This window comes from Pseudopodoces humilis, chromosome 15 (genome assembly GCF_049639895.1).
Source record: "Pseudopodoces humilis isolate 2021_Gansu_Grassland_sample_001 chromosome 15, ASM4963989v1, whole genome shotgun sequence".
Taxonomy (NCBI): Eukaryota; Metazoa; Chordata; class Aves; order Passeriformes; family Paridae; genus Pseudopodoces; species Pseudopodoces humilis.
This window is the reverse complement of record NC_142214.1, coordinates 875,940-891,359: the sequence shown is the minus strand read 5'-3', so window position 1 is coordinate 891,359 and position 15,420 is coordinate 875,940. Positions and strand designations below refer to the sequence as shown.

Genomic DNA, 15,420 nt, shown 5'->3' with positions numbered 1-15,420 from the left:
CCCCGTGCTCTTCCCTCTTCCTCCCGCAGAGGGCGCCAGGGACACCCCTGTGCTGTGACACCCCCTGTGCTGTGACACCCCTGTACTGTGACACCCCTGTACTGTGACACCCCTGTACTGTGACACCCCCTGTGCTGTGCTGTGACACCCCTGTACTGTGACACCCCCTGTACTGTGACACCCCTGTGCTGTGACACCCCTGTGCTGTGACACCCCCTGTACTGTGACACCCCCTGTGCTGTGACACCCCTGTACTGTGACACCCCTGTACTGTGACACCCCCTGTGCTGTGACACCCCCTGTGCTGTGCTGTGACACCCCTGTACTGTGACACCCCTGTACTGTGACACCCCTGTGCTGTGACACCCCCTGTGCTGTGCTGTGACACCCCCTGTGCTGTGCTGTGACACCCCTGTGCTGTGACACCCCCTGTACTGTGACACCCCCTGTGCTGTGCTGTGACACCCCTGTACTGTGACACCCCCTGTGCTGTGACACCCCCTGTCCTGTGACACCCCTGTCCTGTGACACCCCTGTGCTGTGACACCCCCTGTGCTGTGCTGTGACACCCCCTGTGCTGTGATACCCCTGTGCTGTCCTGTGACACCCCTGTACTGTGACACCCCTGTGCTGTGACACCCCCTGTCCTGTGACACCCCTGTGCTGTGACACCCCCTGTGCTGTGACACCCCTGTGCTGTGACACCCCTGTGCTGTGACACCCCCTGTGCTGTGACACCCCTGTCCTGTGACACCCCCTGTGCTGTGACACCCCTGTGCTGTGACACCCCCTGTGCTGTGACACCCCCTGTGCTGTGACACCCCTGTGCTGTGCTGTGACACCCCCTGTGCTGGGACACCCCCTGTCCTGTGACACCCCTGTGCTGTGACACCCCTGTGCTGTGACACCCCCTGTGCTGTGCTGTGACACCCCCTGTGCTGTGACACCCCCTGTCCGGGGCCACTCCCTGCTTAGCCTGTGCCACCTTCTCTCCAGTGCCACCCACTGCCTCCCCTGTGCCACCGCCTGTCAGTGTCACCCCCTGCTTGTCCCATGCCACCTCTTACCTGCTTGGCGCCACCCGCTGCCACCTCCCCGTGCTACCTGTGCCACCCCCTGCCCGACCCGTGCCATCAATCCCTGCCTCCCGGTGCCACCCGCTGCCACCGTGTCCCTCCTGCGCGGTGCCAGCAGTCCCTGCTGTCCTGCTGCAGCCCTGTGCAGGTGTCCAGCGGGACAGCCAGCCACCCCGCACCGGCACACGGCACCACCAGCACGCCAACAACGCCGGCCTTCGTGCCCCGGGCGGGCTGAACCTCCCGGGGGTGTCCCCGAGCTCAGCCTCCCGGGGGTGTCCTGAGCCCTCCCGGGGGTGTCCTGAGCCCTCCCGGGGGTGTCCCCGAGCTGAGCCCTCCCGGGGGTGTCCCTGAGCCCTCCCGGGGGTGTCCTGAGCCCTCCCGGGGGTGTCCCAGGGCTGAGCCCTCCCGGGGGTGTCCTGAGCCCTCCCGGGGGTGTCCCTGAGCCCTCCCGGGGGTGTCCCCGAGCTGAGCCCTCCCGGGGGTGTCCCTGAGCCCTCCCGGGGGTGTCCTGAGCCCTCCCGGGGGTGTCCTGAGCCCTCCCGGGGGTGTCCTGAGCCCTCCCGGGGGTGTCCTGAGCCCTCCCGGGGGTGTCCCCGGGCTGCTGCGGGCTCCCCACACTCGGAGCGGGGCCTCCCGCCTGCCCTCTCCTGCCCAGGACAGCGTATTATTAATTAGCGCATTCACCAGCCTGGCCGCCACATAATTAACCCTTTGAGACAGCAGCACGTCCCCCCTTCGCACACCCCACTCGAGCGCTCCTACCTGTCCGTGCCCGGCTCACCCCCCGCTCTCCCTTGCCCTCGTGGCCCCGTGCTCCGGAGCCCAAATCCCCGGTGGTTCCAGCTCCTGTCCTGCCTCCCGCCCGACCCCGCGGGCTCCTCACGAGGGCTCTGCGGTCCCTCTGCCTCTCGGGGGCCGAGCTTCGGCAGGGAACAGACCCCAGCTGCAAGCGCCTGCCTCCGGAGCGGCTCCGGAGCCTCCCGTCTGCAGCGGGGTCTCTCCCTCCCTCCTGGCAGGAGGCTGGAAAGGGGACCTGGCTCCTGCGCTTTTGTGCTCGTCCCTGCAGGCCCCCCGTTCTCGGAGCCCGTCAGGGCTGGCACAGGCTCGGCTTGGCTCTCTCCTGTGTCTAAACAGGCTCCTGGCTCTTCTTCTCGCAGGAGAAATCCTCTTACAACCTTTTAAAGCCCCGGAGAAGCAGGAGGCGCGTTGGAAAACGGGCGATCCTGGGATTTATTATTTTTTACAATCTCATCATTTTGGGCCTGACTCACGGCTTTTGAATGTTTGGGATGGGCAGCCAAGGGGGAAAGTAAGTTTGCTCAGCACAAGCAGAGCGGCCAGGCAGGAGGGACAGACATCTGTGCAGTGACAAGGCGACAGGGGGGGCCGTCATCCTGCCTCCAGCTCCTCTCCATCCTCGCCAGGGCTCGCGGCTGCTCCCGGCCCCAGCCCGGCAGGCGAGCTGCCCACCGCAGCCCCCCAGGATGGCACAGGAGGCAGCCCCCGTCCTGCTGGTTGTCCTTGCCAGGCTGGTGTCATCCACGTGGCACGAAGGTGAGTGCGGGGTGTGCGGGGGTGTGCGGGGGTGTGCGGGGGTGTGCGGAGCTCCGGGGGTGTGCGGGGTGTGCGGAGCTCCGGGGGCGGCAGCTCTGCCGTTCTGCTCCTCCTCAGGAACCTGGTGGGGAGGGATGGAGCGTGCCCGGGTACAGCCATGCCGGGAGAGCATCCGTGCCTGAGGTGGGGGTGAGCTGTGGGCACAGGGAGCGATGGAGGGGATGCTGGCAGGCATCCATGGAGCAGCAGAAAAGCAGCCTCTCTTCCTCCCTGCCCCGCCTGCGGCAGCGCCGGTTCGGGCTGACTCCTGGCCCCCACGGGGACCGTCGGCCCGCAGATGTTTGCTGGACGGAGCACACAGCCCCAACCGCTGGTCACAGGCCTTGTTTGGGGCTTGGAAGTTCCCCTGCTTCCATCCCCTCCCCTGGCCGTGCTGCCAGCACGCCTGGGGATGCTCCTGCCCAGCGCAGCCGGGGCTGAGCTGGCCCCAGGTGAGAAGGAAAAGGCAGCAGTTGCAGTAGAAGGAAACATCACCGTTAAATGGCACATCTGCCTGCGGGGACACGGTGCGCTCTGTCCCCAGGGCCCCGGCGGCAGTCTTGGCAGCCCCCCGGGAAACAGCTTTGTTCTACCGGTCACGGACGCATCCCCACTGCCGCCCCCATGGAGACAGTCCCTGCTCCTCTGCTCCCCGAGGATCCCCGGCAGCGTGAAAAGGCAGCAGGACAAATGCATTGTGAAAACGACTTGTGGGAAGCGGCGGGGAGCCGCTCCGTAGTAAAGTTCATTTTGAAAAAAGATTCGTAATGGAGTTTCCTCCCCGTGACGGCGGGGCTCCTGCTCGGACTGGCCCCGGCGGATATCCCCCTCCCAAAACCCAGAGCAGAGACAAGGGGAGACTGGGTGCAGCCACGGCGGGGCTGCGGCCTTTCCTGGGGTCCCCCCGAGGCCGAGCATCCCCGGCACGCCGGAGGGGAGCGCGGGGGGGGTGGGCTGGCGGAGAGGAGGGGGCAGCGCTGGCGGGGGCAGCGGAAACGCGGCGGAAACGTGAGCTCAGTGCTGGGGAATGCCGCGGCCGGCCGAGGCGCCGAGGGGCCACGGGGAATGACGCCAGGCCTCTCCCCCTGCGCGGCTCCCTCCCCACCGGAGAGTACCTGGCCCATAAAGGCCCGCAAGGATGGCGCAGGCTGTGCTCACCCCATTGCGGGGCCCCGCTGCGCAGCACGGGTGGCGAGGGGCCAGCATCTCCGGGCAAGCCCCTTCAGCAGCTTCATCCTTCCCTGGAGCACGGGCCAGGGGCTGCACCCCCACCACCCCCGGCCGGGCAGCTGGGCATCCCTTGCCTTGGTGAGGGCATGGGCAGGAAAGGGCAGGAAAGGGCAAGAAAGGGCAAGAAAGGGCAGCTCTCCTCCTTCCCTTGGGATGCCCCGTGGCAGTGGCGGTGCCATGGGAGCGGGTGGAAGGACTTCCCGGCAGCACGGAGCTGGGGGTCAGTGCCAGCCCACTCGGTGCCAGCTCCCGTTTCCTGCCACAGCCCCGGCTGCTGCTGCCGCTGTTTAGTCTGCGGCTGGAGCCAGCGCACATCGTGTCCCTGGGGACCGCGCTCTGCCCGCTTTAACCCTTGCCCGCAGCCCCAAGGACAGGCTCTGCCCGGGCCTGCCACTGCTTGCTGGGAGCTGCGGGGCGTTTTGCAGCCATGAGCTACCCTGCAGCCTGCTTGTCTCTTCCTTCCTCCCCAGGGTCTGGCTACTACCTGGAGAGCCGCACCAACGAGGTGTACGCAGAAGAAGCCGCCCCTGAGCCTGCCCTGGATTACCGTCGGGGTAACGGCGCCCAACCCGTCCTTAGGGTCCTCACGGGGAAACCGAGGCACGGCAGATTCCTCCCTCACCCCTCTGCTCTCCCGCAGTGCCCCAGTGGTGCGCCACGCTCATCATCCACCGCGGAGAGGCCGCCTGCTACTCGCCCCGGGGCAGCTCGTACCGCAGCAGCCTGGGGACGCGCTGCGAGCTGAGCTGTGCCCGCGGCTACCGCCTGCAGGGACCCAGCACCGTGCAGTGCCTGCCCAGCCGCCACTGGTCCGGGATGCCATACTGCCGGCGTGAGTGAGCCCCTGCCCCACAGCCAGCCCCACAGCCAGCCAGCCCCACAGCCAGCCAGCCCCACAGCCTGCCCCACAGCCTGCCCCACAGCCAGCCAGCCCCACAGCCAGCCAGCCCCACAGCCTGCCCCACAGCCAGCCAGCCCCACAGCCAGCCAGCCCCACAGCCAGCCAGCCCCACAGCCTGCCCCACAGCCTGCCCCACAGCCAGCCAGCCCCACAGCCTGCCCCACAGCCAGCCAGCCCCACAGCCTGCCCCACAGCCAGCCCCCCAGCCTGCCCCACAGCCTGCCCCACAGCCAGCCAGCCCCACAGCCTGCCCCACAGCCAGCCAGCCCCACAGCCTGCCCCACAGCCTGCCCCACAGCCTGCCCCACAGCCTGCTCCACAGCCTGCCCCACAGCCTGCCCCACAGCCAGCCAGCCCCACAGCCAGCCTGCCCCACAGCCTGCCCCACAGCCAGCCAGCCCCACAGCCAGCCAGCCCCACAGCCTGCCCCACAGCCAGCCAGCCCCACAGCCAGCCAGCCCCACAGCCAGCCAGCCCCGGCGGCTGTGCCCACTCCCAGGGCCGCAGCCGCTTCCCTCCCCTGTTCGCTCTCTCCATCCCAGAAATCCGGTGCCACGTGCTGCCAGCGGTGCTGCGGGGCTCCTACGTGTGCTCGGCGGGCGTGCAGATGGATTCCCGATGTGACTACACCTGCCTGCCCGGCTACCAGCTGGAGGGGGACCGGAGCCGCGTCTGCATGGAGGATGGTCGCTGGAGCGGGAGCGAGCCAGTCTGTGTAGGTAAATTCTCACCCCACGCTGCTGGGGCACGCAGGGGCCCGTCACCCACAACTGGGGTGTCTGCAGGTGTCACCCCACATCCAACCCGGACATTTCCTGCGCCTCCCTCCCTTGGCAGCCTGTCCCTGCTGCTCCCCGCAGTGCCATTAGCCCCGCAGCACAGGCACCAGCCCGGGGCTGGGGCACTCAGCGCCGGCTTTACAGCATGTCCGGGAGGCTCCGGGGTCCCCGGGGTCGTTCAGCACCGGGCCTCGCTCTCACAGCTCAGCCAAGGCATCCACAGGTTCCGTGAATCCCTCTCCTTCCTCCGGACAGATCTGGAGCCTCCCAAGATCCGCTGTCCAGACTCCCGGGAGCGCATTGCAGAGCCGGGCAAGCTGACTGCCACCGTCTACTGGGACCCTCCCCGCGTCAGGGACTCTGCTGACGGTGTCATCAAGAGGTGAGGGCAGAGCAGGCGCTGCCAGCCAGGGCTGGAGGCCGTGCCGGTGGCCCTGCCCGGGATGCTGATGGAGAATGCTGTCTGTCGGCTCAGGGTGATGCTGCGGGGCCCGGAGCCCGGCTCCGAATTCCCTGAGGGAGAGCATGTGATCCGCTACACCGCCCACGACCAGGCTTACAACCGAGCCAGCTGCAAGTTCAGCATCCGCGTCCAGGGTGAGCGGGCTCCCGTGGGGCCTCTCGCTGCTGCCCCCAGCTCCACAGCCACGGCCGGGGCTGTGCTCCAGCACCCCCAGCCCTCAGCCGGCTCCCCTCTCTGCAGTGAGGCGCTGCCCCGTCCTGAAGCCGCCGCAGAACGGGTACATCTCCTGCACCTCCGACGGCAACAACTACGGTGCCACCTGCGAGTACCTGTGCGACGGGGGCTACGAGCGCCAGGGCACCTCCCTGCGGGTGTGCCAGTCCACCCAGCAGTGGACGGGCTCTCAGCCCCTGTGTGCTCGTAAGTGCTGCGGGCAGGGCAGGGCTTGCCCATGGCAGTGCCCAGAGCTCTGGGGAACGCTGCCTGATGGGTCAAAGGGGTGACGGGGGGCACGATGGCACCTCCCCACACGCCTGTGTCTTGCCCCAGCCATGCAGATCAACACAGATGTGAGCTCGGCCGCCAGCCTGCTGGATCAGTTCCACGAGAAACGCCGACTCTTTGTCATCTCGGCCCCGGACCCCTCTAACCGCTACTACAAGATGCAGATCTCCATGCTGCAGGTGAGGAGACCTTCCAGATGCCCCCTCCCCACCTCCAGCACCCCCTCACTGTCCCCCCCGTCCGCAGCAAGCTGCCTGTGGCCTGGACCTGCGCCACATCACCACCGTGGAGCTGCTGGGGCAGCCCCCGCACGAGGTGGGACGGATCCGGGAGCACCGGCTGTCCCTTGGCATCATCGAGGAGCTCAGGTAGCGGAGATGGGGCTGTCCTGCAGAGCCGGGCGGCTATGCCAGGGGACAGGGAATGGGAATGACTCTGGGAATGGCGAAGCATGAGGTTGCAGCTGGGTTGATGAGGAGCCCCTTTCTGCTGCACCGGAGGGGCTGGTGCAGTGGGGGAGCCCCCTGCAAGTGTCACCAGAGCTTCCCAGAGCTCGCAGCCCCAGGAAGAGGTGGGAGCCCCTATTCCAGGAGGATCTGAGCATGTTGCAAGAGGTGGGCAGGCTCAGCCCTCAGAGCGAGCCCCCCTTGCACCTGCAGGCGCTTCCTGCACCTCACACGCTCCCACTTCAACGCGGTGCTGCTGGACAAGGCGGGCACCGACCGCGAGCGCTACATCTCCCCGGTCAGCCCCGACGAGCTCTTCGTCTTCATCGACACCTACCTGCTGAGCGAGCGTGAGGCGGCCAGGCGGGCACAGAGCGGGGACCCCTGCGAGTGAGCCAGCCCCGGGGAGACCCCCGCCCTGCCCCGCGGGGATGGACCTTTCCTTTCTGCTTTTCTAGTCGCCACCGTAGAGGAGGAGCAGGGGGCCAAGGAGCTCCGGGGCAGGGGAGCCCCTCTCTGGCCATTGTGGCGCACAGAGGTGAGCCAGGACCGTGTGCCGGCAGTGTCCCTCTGCCCAGCAGCCAGGAGATGTTTCCAGCTGGGGATGGGTCAGGACCCTGGCTGGAGACACTGGAGCGTCCCTGCTCAGATCCCAGGGCAGGGGGAGACGGGGAGCCAGGGGAGAGTGGCAGGGCAGGGAGGGCAGGCCAGCCAGCAGTGTGACAGTCTCTAACACAGCAGCTTCAGCCTCCCCACGGCTCACCCTGGGCACAACCTGGACCCGATGCCTCCCACTCTGAAAGTCCTTATTAAAAAGCAAATGGTCCCACACTCAGCAGAGGCCACAGCAGCCAGCCAGCATGCAGTCCCCCCTCCAGTGTCCCCTGCCACTGCCTCCCTCTCCCACCACCCACGGGGAACCCTTTCTAGGAGCTGCTTTGGCAGTAGAATATTAACTTGAAATAAATAAATTTGTATAAAAAGTAAGTGTTAGCACATGTGTCACTGAGAGGCCTGGGAAACAAATGTTTCCTGGAGACCACAATCCCCAACCCTCCCAGGCTGACCCCACACAGTTCCATCCATCCAGTGCCACAGCTGGGGCTGGGCTGTGTAGGGGGAAGAGGGTGGAAAGGAGAGAGCAGACCATGGAACAGGGTGGTAGGAAAAAGAATGGGAAGAAATAAAAACACAATGACGTTTCAAAGCATTTTGCCTGGGGGAGAAGAAGGGAGGGTCCACAGGGACTCCAGTTCAGCCTGAAATTTGGTACAAGGATTATGACAAGAGAAAAACCCTTTTAATGAAGCTAAACCAAGAAGACTTTCTGCCCAAGCCTGTTTAGAGAAGGTCATGTTTATTAAAGTGTAAGTAAAAAGAAAACACGGTGCGTATTTGGCAGCCTTGCCAGGCTGTACACAAGTGTGGTTCCCGACAGCGGTGCCAGTGCTGGTGCCACAGCCTACAGCCTCAGCTTGGCCATGGTGGAGCGGAGCTGGAGCGTCCCCTCCGCCCAGGAGCCCGGGTACTGGCACATCTTCTGCCACAGGTTCAGCTCCTCGCCCGTTGAGTCCATCCAGTCCACAGCCTGCCCGTTGCTCATGCCTGGGGAAAAGGATGGGATCAGTCACTGCTGGAGCAGCCTCCTGCCCGCAGCACAGCAGCCCCAGCGAGGCTGCTGCTGCTGCCCAGAGCTCGGTGGGCTCCTCACCATTGCCCACCCCCAGACGGACACCCCCGAGGAAATCGTTGCTGGACAGCGGCTCCCGGTCCCAGACCGTCAGCTCCAGGCAGATGTGCTGCAGGTCCTCGGGGTTCACACCGTTGTAGACAAAGGTGTGGTTGTAATGAGGGTTCAGGGTCTTCTTCACCACAGGCGTCTTCCTCTTGGAGGCTTTGTTTTTGTGTGGCAGGAGGTAGCTGGGGGAAGCAGCCCCTTGGGTTAGCAGCACGTGGGCACCAGCTCGGGGGGCTGGGGCACCTCAGCACCCAGGACCTGGCCTGGAGCCCCCCTTCCTGCCTTTCCTGGCACAGCTCAGGGAGAGGGACCATGACACCCTGCAAGGGTTCCTTCTCCAGGTCCCCCAGCAGCTTTGGGAATACAGCCAGGGAGGACAGTGCCTTCATCGCCCCCTGCCCCAGGACCCTCACTCACCCCTTAACAAAGCTGTCTGAGGTCCCCCCTGACTTGGCTGCTGTGAGGTTCTTGGCTTCCTTGATCCAGACCTGGAGCTCACCACCTTCCCCTGTTTTGCCTAGGAAAAACCCAGCACAGTAGAAATTAATCAATTTAATTTTTACCACTGCAAACTGTAGCTCCTGCAGGGCTACACACTGATCCTGGAGCTTCAGCACCTACCTTTCCTGCCATTCCCAGCCCCAGGATGCTTGGCAGATGGGATGTACTTCATGGAGACAACCAGCTCCCCCTTGTACTGGTGAAGACCAGCAGCATCTGCCCCAACCTGCACAGAGGTGAGAATTACCAAGCACTGCAGAGAAGCCATGGCACACACAGTGACAGCCTGGTGTGCAGCACCTCCTCAGGCTGGGACAAAGGACTTGGCTTCTTCTAGATGTGGCTGAGCTGGCACAAGTGCCTGCAAACTCTCCCCAGCATGACCAGTGGAGCCCAGCTCCTTTGGGATCTCATTTTGGCCCAATCACCTGACAAGGAGGAGGGAAGGAGGAGGGAAGCTAGGTTCAAGGCAGAAGATCTGCCTGACCTTTTTACTGCAACAGCACTGCTGTCTGCATCTGGGGTTTTCATATCTCCAAACACTGGCACAAGTCCCTTTGAGCAATGCTGAGGTCTCCACACCCCTCTGCCTACTGAGGGCTATATCCCCAACAGGACCAGGCAAGGGAGGCTGCAGGGGCAGGGACACACCTTGCCATGCAGGGGCAGGAACTCCTCCAGGTGGCTCTCGAAGTTCCAGGCATCCAGTGGGACCTCCACCTCCCCCAGGAAGGTGTTGCGGCCAAAGCGATCGTGGTGCCACACCGAGAACTGCAGCGTCCTCGCGAGCAGGAGGGACTTGCTAATCTCATACTGGGGAGACAGAGGAAAACCACTGGTGGGCAGGCAGCACAGGACAAATGGCAAATTCCATCAGCTACAGCTCACAAGCACAAGAGGAGACAGGCTGGAGAAGCAACGGATGTGCACAGGAGCTCCTCTTTCTTTCCACGCCTGCTGAAAGCTCAGAGTCCCAGGGCAGAGAGCAGGAGCCTGTGCTCTCCCAGCAGAAGGACGGTCTTCAGAGCCAGGACTCATCCAGCCATCCCACCACAAGCAGAGCTCTGCCAGCCCACCAAGCCTCAGGTGGTCAGAGCACAAGACCTCAGCAAACCTGGCTGTGGGAGCCTAAAAACCAAACCACAGCTCTCACTTCCTCCTGCACAAGAGTGCCTGGCCTCAGAGGTGCTCTGCCAGGCTCAGGGACAGAGCCAGCCAGCAGGGATGGTGAAGGGCAGTGCCAAGTTGTTCTGTCCTGGAGCCCAGAACTGTCTTATCTCTGCCCCTGTGGTGTGCCGCCCTCCCTCCTGCCACTGTGACCTGCCTCCAGGGGCCAGGAAGCCTGAAGAATGAAACATCCAGGGTAAGCAGGATGCCTTTGCTCTGGGGAGCGCTACAGGAACCAGGGACACGTCCTGTGACACGGTCACATCTGCAGCTGTGCCTCCAGCCCACCGTGGCACTGGGGCTTGGCAGCACGGCCACAGCAGAGCTGGGAGTGCAGGGATTTCAGGCTGCAGTCTCTGGACACGGGTCCTCTGCAAAGACCCCTCTGCAGCGTTAGGAGCTCACCCCTCCCCTTGCTTGTTCCAGCAGCATCCCCTGAGTAGCTGCAGCCCAGCCCATCCCCACTCACCTTCAGCAGCTCGTTGTACAGGGGATTGATGGTATTGCGTTTGATGGTCGTCTTGCGCTTCCCTTGCCGGGATTTGTCGGGCAGGAGATAGGTCTTCACATACCTGAAGGGAGAACAGGCAGCACTTCAACAGGGCCTCCCCACAATCAATCCTCCGAGCTCCTCAGGGCAACCCCAGACCTTCTGCCTCAGCAGGACCCTCCCACTTACAGCTCCCATCTCTGGTGGGACCCCACAACCCGGCTGGGCACCACCAGTGGTGCCAGCAGCTCTCTCCCCCTGCTCTCACGGGTTGGAGCGCTTCCTGCCCTTGTCGCCGTAGGCCAGCTGGCGACACTCCTTCACGTGAATGAACAAGGTCTGTGTCTTCTGCTCGTAGCTCAGGGAGAAGGAGATGCCCCCAGTGACAGCCACGCTGCCGAAGTCGCCAGCCTCACTGTAAATGCTGACCATGCTCCCCAGTGTGCTCTGGAAGAAGTGGCAGGGCTGAGCTGGCACAAGATCACCCGAGAGCCCCTCTTCAGCAAGGTTATTCCCTGTGCCTCTTCTGCACAGCCCCACCTGCCTCCCCGTGGCTGGGGATGGCCACAAGTACCTCCCACCCACACACAGCTGCCTGGAAGAGAGATGAGTCTTTGCATTTTGATTCCCTCCTAGGGGAAGAAGCCCCCCCACACAAGGCTCTTACCCCTTCCCTCCAGGAGCTGCCTGCCCTGCCTCCCTCCCCCCAGCCCTTTGGCAGTGCCTTTCTCCATCACTTCTCCCTGCAGAGGAGCGGAGCACAGCCACAGGAACTCACCGAGGAGGTGCCGCTGCGCATGCTGCCCCGGGCCACCCGCTGCCGGTGGATCTCCACCAGGTTATCGATGTCCTCCTCCTCCTCCTCCTGAAGGAGAGAGACAAACCACCTGTGTGGGGAGTGCTCAGGCACAGCCAACCCAACCACTCGGCTCCTCCACCCAGCAGCCATCTCTGTGGCACTCTGAGGGTCTCACCAGCTCCGTGTTGAGGCCAGGGACTGACTTGCTCCTGTCCCCCAAAGAGCCACCTTCCCCCACAAGGTCCTCAGGGCGCAGGTCGATCACGGACTTGGTGTAGTCTGCACGAGAGGTGGTGAGCAGGAGGCAGTGGCATGAGCAGGATTAGCAGAGCCCTGCTGCTCCCTCACACAAGGGGCTCCCCCAGCCTCTCCCATCTGCACTGAAAGCCCTTCACAGCCCAGGGAGGAGGGGCTGCCCACCCCAGCCGTGTCAGCACCCGCACATCTCTCACCCGCAGGCCTCACCACCCGCCGGGGGTTCTTCTTGAATATGGTTTCATGCTCGCAGGTGCTGCTGTGGGTCCCCACGGTGGCATCCTGGGGAGGAAGAGTCCCTTCAGAGCAGGGCAGGGCTAGGAGCCATGTTGTGTGCCCAGCCCCACGCCCCAGGACAGGGCTGAGCCTGCTGGAGCAGCGTCACGCACCCGTCCGTCAGAGAACGCGTTTTTGGAGCGGAGAGGGAGCGTCAGGCTGGAGGAAGCAGGTCCTGCTGGCACAACAACCTGTTTTCCAGGGACAGCTCTCTCCAGGGAGTTCCTCCTGTGGCAGACACAGAAAGGTCTGTCCCAGGCCACAAGCACAGCGTGCAGAGCAAGTGCTGGCCAGAAGTGTGATTTGAGCTGCCCGTAGCAGCCTGGGCACAGAGGACCTTGCTGCCCAGGGACAGGCTTCAGCCCAGCCAGAGGAGCCAGCTTCCTCTTGCTAGACTGAGAAAAACGCACTTCAGATGAAGGTCCCCTCCTCTGCCAGCCAGTCTTGCCAAGGACAACCCACCTCAGGATCCTCTCACCTGCCCCCCACATCAGCAGGACTAGGTCTGTAGCTGTCCAGGCTCATGTTTTCCATGGACTCTGTGTCGCTTTTACCATCCCGAGGGTCTGAGGCATCTGGAAACAAACTGCAGACAAGAAAACCACAGGTATGTCCTGTTTGGCGAGGAGGCCGGTCTGAGAGAGCTTCTGCACCACCGATGATCCGCGCGGGGCAGCAGATTCCTCTCAAACCCGCAGCAGATGGGAGCTGGTGCCTGGAGCATGGGGGACAGCAGGAAATCTTACCTGGACCCCTCCCGGGGTGCAGGGGGGCTCGGCTGCCGGACTGCAGAGGAGCTTTTAGGCTCGCTGAGCTGGGCTTTCTGGAGGAGGGTTTGTCCCACAGTCTCTCTTTTGTTGGCTGGAAGGAGAGAGGCATCAGGAGGAACACTGCTCCAAGCTCATTGCCTGGAGCAGGAGCTGTTCCCATCCAGCTCCACCCTGGGCAGGGTGCACTGGGGAAAGCTGGAGCATCCCAGATGGCTGGGCTGTGGGACACGGCATTGCTGTGGCACCCCTACCTGCCGGCCTGTGCCGCAGGGACAGCCGCACCATGTCACTGCCCAGGTGGTTGGCGAAGCGGTTCACCCTCTGGTCGTAGAACCAGTCACCCGTCGTCTTCTTCAGCTCCCTGCAGGGCAGGGGGTGGTGGGGGCAGTCAGGGGCTGTTTGCTGTGCCCCAACCCACCCTCCGTGCTGCCACAACCCAAGGACACAGGTACAATGGGCAAAATCAGCAGGTGACAGGGCAGAGACAATTCACTGGGCACTTGGCAGGCTCAGCTACATCCTCAGCAAACATGGGAACAAGCCAAGTTTCGTAAGAAAGGGAAGGCCAAAAGGGAGGAAACCTGGGATGCTTGAAACACAGTGCAAGGGGCACAAGGGGATGCTGCAGTCAAGTCAGGGGGGTGAAGGAGCAGGGTGGACATGAAGGAGACTCAGGAGTGGGATATGACCCATTTCTCCATCATCCAAACATGGGAACTCTCTCCAGGAGTGACATCGGAGCAAGCTGCCCTGCACTGGAGAGGACCAGCCAGGCTAGGAAAGGCTGGCCGTGGGGCATCGAACTGAGGCAGCTGAGAAGAGGAAGGGGACAGGAGACATGCACAGAATGTGCCCGCCACTTGTCCCGGCTACTCACGCCTCCTTGGTGCAGACTTTGCAGCGCCAGGAGCCGCTGGGGCTGCAGGAGCGGCAGTCCCGACACACCAAGTGGTTGCAGCCCCGGCAAGTGTTGGCCTTGGGGCTGACTCGGCCCAGGCTCTGCTGGCAGCGGGCGCAGGTCCGCTCGCTGTAGCGCTGGCTGCCCCGCTTGGCTCCCTTGCGCCGGATCTCCAGCAGCTCATTCTTGAGGCGCCTGCTCAGAGCCGACACCAGGAGCTGTCACAGGCGCCCCGGGACCCCGGGTACAGCCGCACTGTCCCGCACCCACCCGCTTCAGAGCAAAGCGGGGAGCCAGCTCCTGCCGCATTCGCACCTGATCCTCCTCTCCTCGGCTTTGCGGAGCTCCTCGTCGCGCTGCAGGACCTGCAGGATCAAATCTCTCTCCGCGTCCGACAGGAAGGACAGATCCACAGCCTCCGACATCGCTGCACCCGGGCCGGCTGGCCCTCCCCGGATTCCAGCTAGGGACGTGCCAGCTGCTGAGCCCGGCTCTCGCCCCGCCAGGTACCCCGTGCCCGTTCCCGGGGCTGCCCGGGATGGCGGCAGCCGGGACAGCGGCCCGCCCGCCGTCTGCAGCGCCCTGCCCCGGGCTGGGCTCGGGCCGCCTGCCAGCCCCGCCACCCCGGTGACCTCAGCCGGCTCCGTGGGACCGGGCTGACGCGCAGCACCCGCGGGCAGCCCCGGCAGGAAGGAGCCGCCCCGGGCTGCCCCTCCCACGAACGCACCGGGGCTCGGAGCTGCCCGAGCCCGAGGATCCGCCGGGAGCGGACCCGCGGCTGGGACAGGAGCCGGCTCGCAGCACCGGGACCCGGGGGCCGCTCCAGCCTGGACGGAGCCGGAGCGCCTGCTCGGGGGCTGCAGCCGCTCCCCGCTCCTGCCCCTCCCGCAGCCGCGCTCCGGCGTCCCTCGGGGAGGAGGGGGCGGCGGGACGGAGCCCAGGCTTCTCTCTATCGGGGAAAGGGGGGCCGGGACCGGTAGCACCGCCGGGGCTGAGAACTGCCCCCGCCCCGGGACACCGCGGCTCGACCCTCGGACCACGGAGCGACCCCTGGCTCCCCCCGCGTCCCCACCAGCCGAGGGGTCCCCGTCCTCCCCCGTCCGCGGACGAACCCTCGGTACCCCCCCCCGCGAAGCGCCGCCCGGTCCCACGATCCGGCCGGTACCTGCAGCGGCTCCGGCCGGCGCTCCCGGCAGCGGGAGGGGGGCGAGGGGAGCGAGGGCGGTGCCGGTGCCTTAAAGGAGCCGCGCCGGGCGAACCTGCGGCACGGACGGGGCGGCCCGTGCGGGAGGCGGTGCCCGCAGCCTCCAGCCCCTTCCCCCGCCCCATCGCCCCCGGCACAGCGGCCGCTGCACCCCGCGGGGCCCGGTGCCACACGGCCCTGACGGGCGGGCAGCTTCTCCCGAAGAGCACGGAGCTCACCGACGCCCGACCCGCGGGGGACCCCCCGCATCCCCAGGGCCGTGGTGTCCTCCCGCCGCCGGGCTCCAGCCGCTGCCCTTGGCCTTCGTAGCAGAGATACGGTCCCCGC

General features: G+C 65.0%; 2 protein-coding genes across 3 annotated transcripts; one reads left to right on the top strand and one right to left on the bottom strand.

The window, feature by feature from the left end:
- The first annotated feature begins 2,376 nt into the window (after positions 1-2,376).
- SRPX2 (sushi repeat containing protein X-linked 2) lies at positions 2,377-7,828 on the top strand. Its single transcript, XM_005526224.3, has 10 exons — positions 2,377-2,633; positions 4,373-4,456; positions 4,543-4,734; positions 5,346-5,522; positions 5,838-5,964; positions 6,058-6,179; positions 6,286-6,465; positions 6,595-6,728; positions 6,796-6,917; positions 7,209-7,828. Exons 1-10 carry the CDS (start codon positions 2,564-2,566, stop codon positions 7,387-7,389), a joined length of 1,389 nt encoding a protein of 462 aa, XP_005526281.1. The 5' UTR covers positions 2,377-2,563; the 3' UTR covers positions 7,390-7,828.
- Positions 7,829-8,331: 503 nt separating this feature from the next.
- On the bottom strand, positions 8,332-15,143 carry SYTL4 (synaptotagmin like 4). Of its 2 annotated transcripts, XM_005526110.3 has the most exons (17): positions 15,055-15,143; positions 14,205-14,352; positions 13,869-14,084; positions 13,243-13,352; positions 12,968-13,082; positions 12,700-12,807; positions 12,335-12,449; positions 12,143-12,227; positions 11,866-11,969; positions 11,670-11,756; positions 11,160-11,338; positions 10,871-10,973; positions 9,886-10,047; positions 9,355-9,460; positions 9,151-9,250; positions 8,707-8,915; positions 8,332-8,600 (listed from the first exon to the last, which is right to left on the bottom strand). In XM_005526110.3, exons 2-17 carry the CDS (start codon positions 14,312-14,314, stop codon positions 8,458-8,460), a joined length of 2,052 nt encoding a protein of 683 aa, XP_005526167.3. In that variant the 5' UTR covers positions 14,315-14,352; positions 15,055-15,143; the 3' UTR covers positions 8,332-8,457. The 2 variants fall into 2 exon arrangements, with proteins under 2 accessions (XP_005526167.3, XP_014110725.2); XM_014255250.2 differs by lacking the exon at positions 15,055-15,143 and having other exon boundaries at positions 14,205-14,475.
- Between the last annotated feature and the right edge of the window lie 277 nt (positions 15,144-15,420).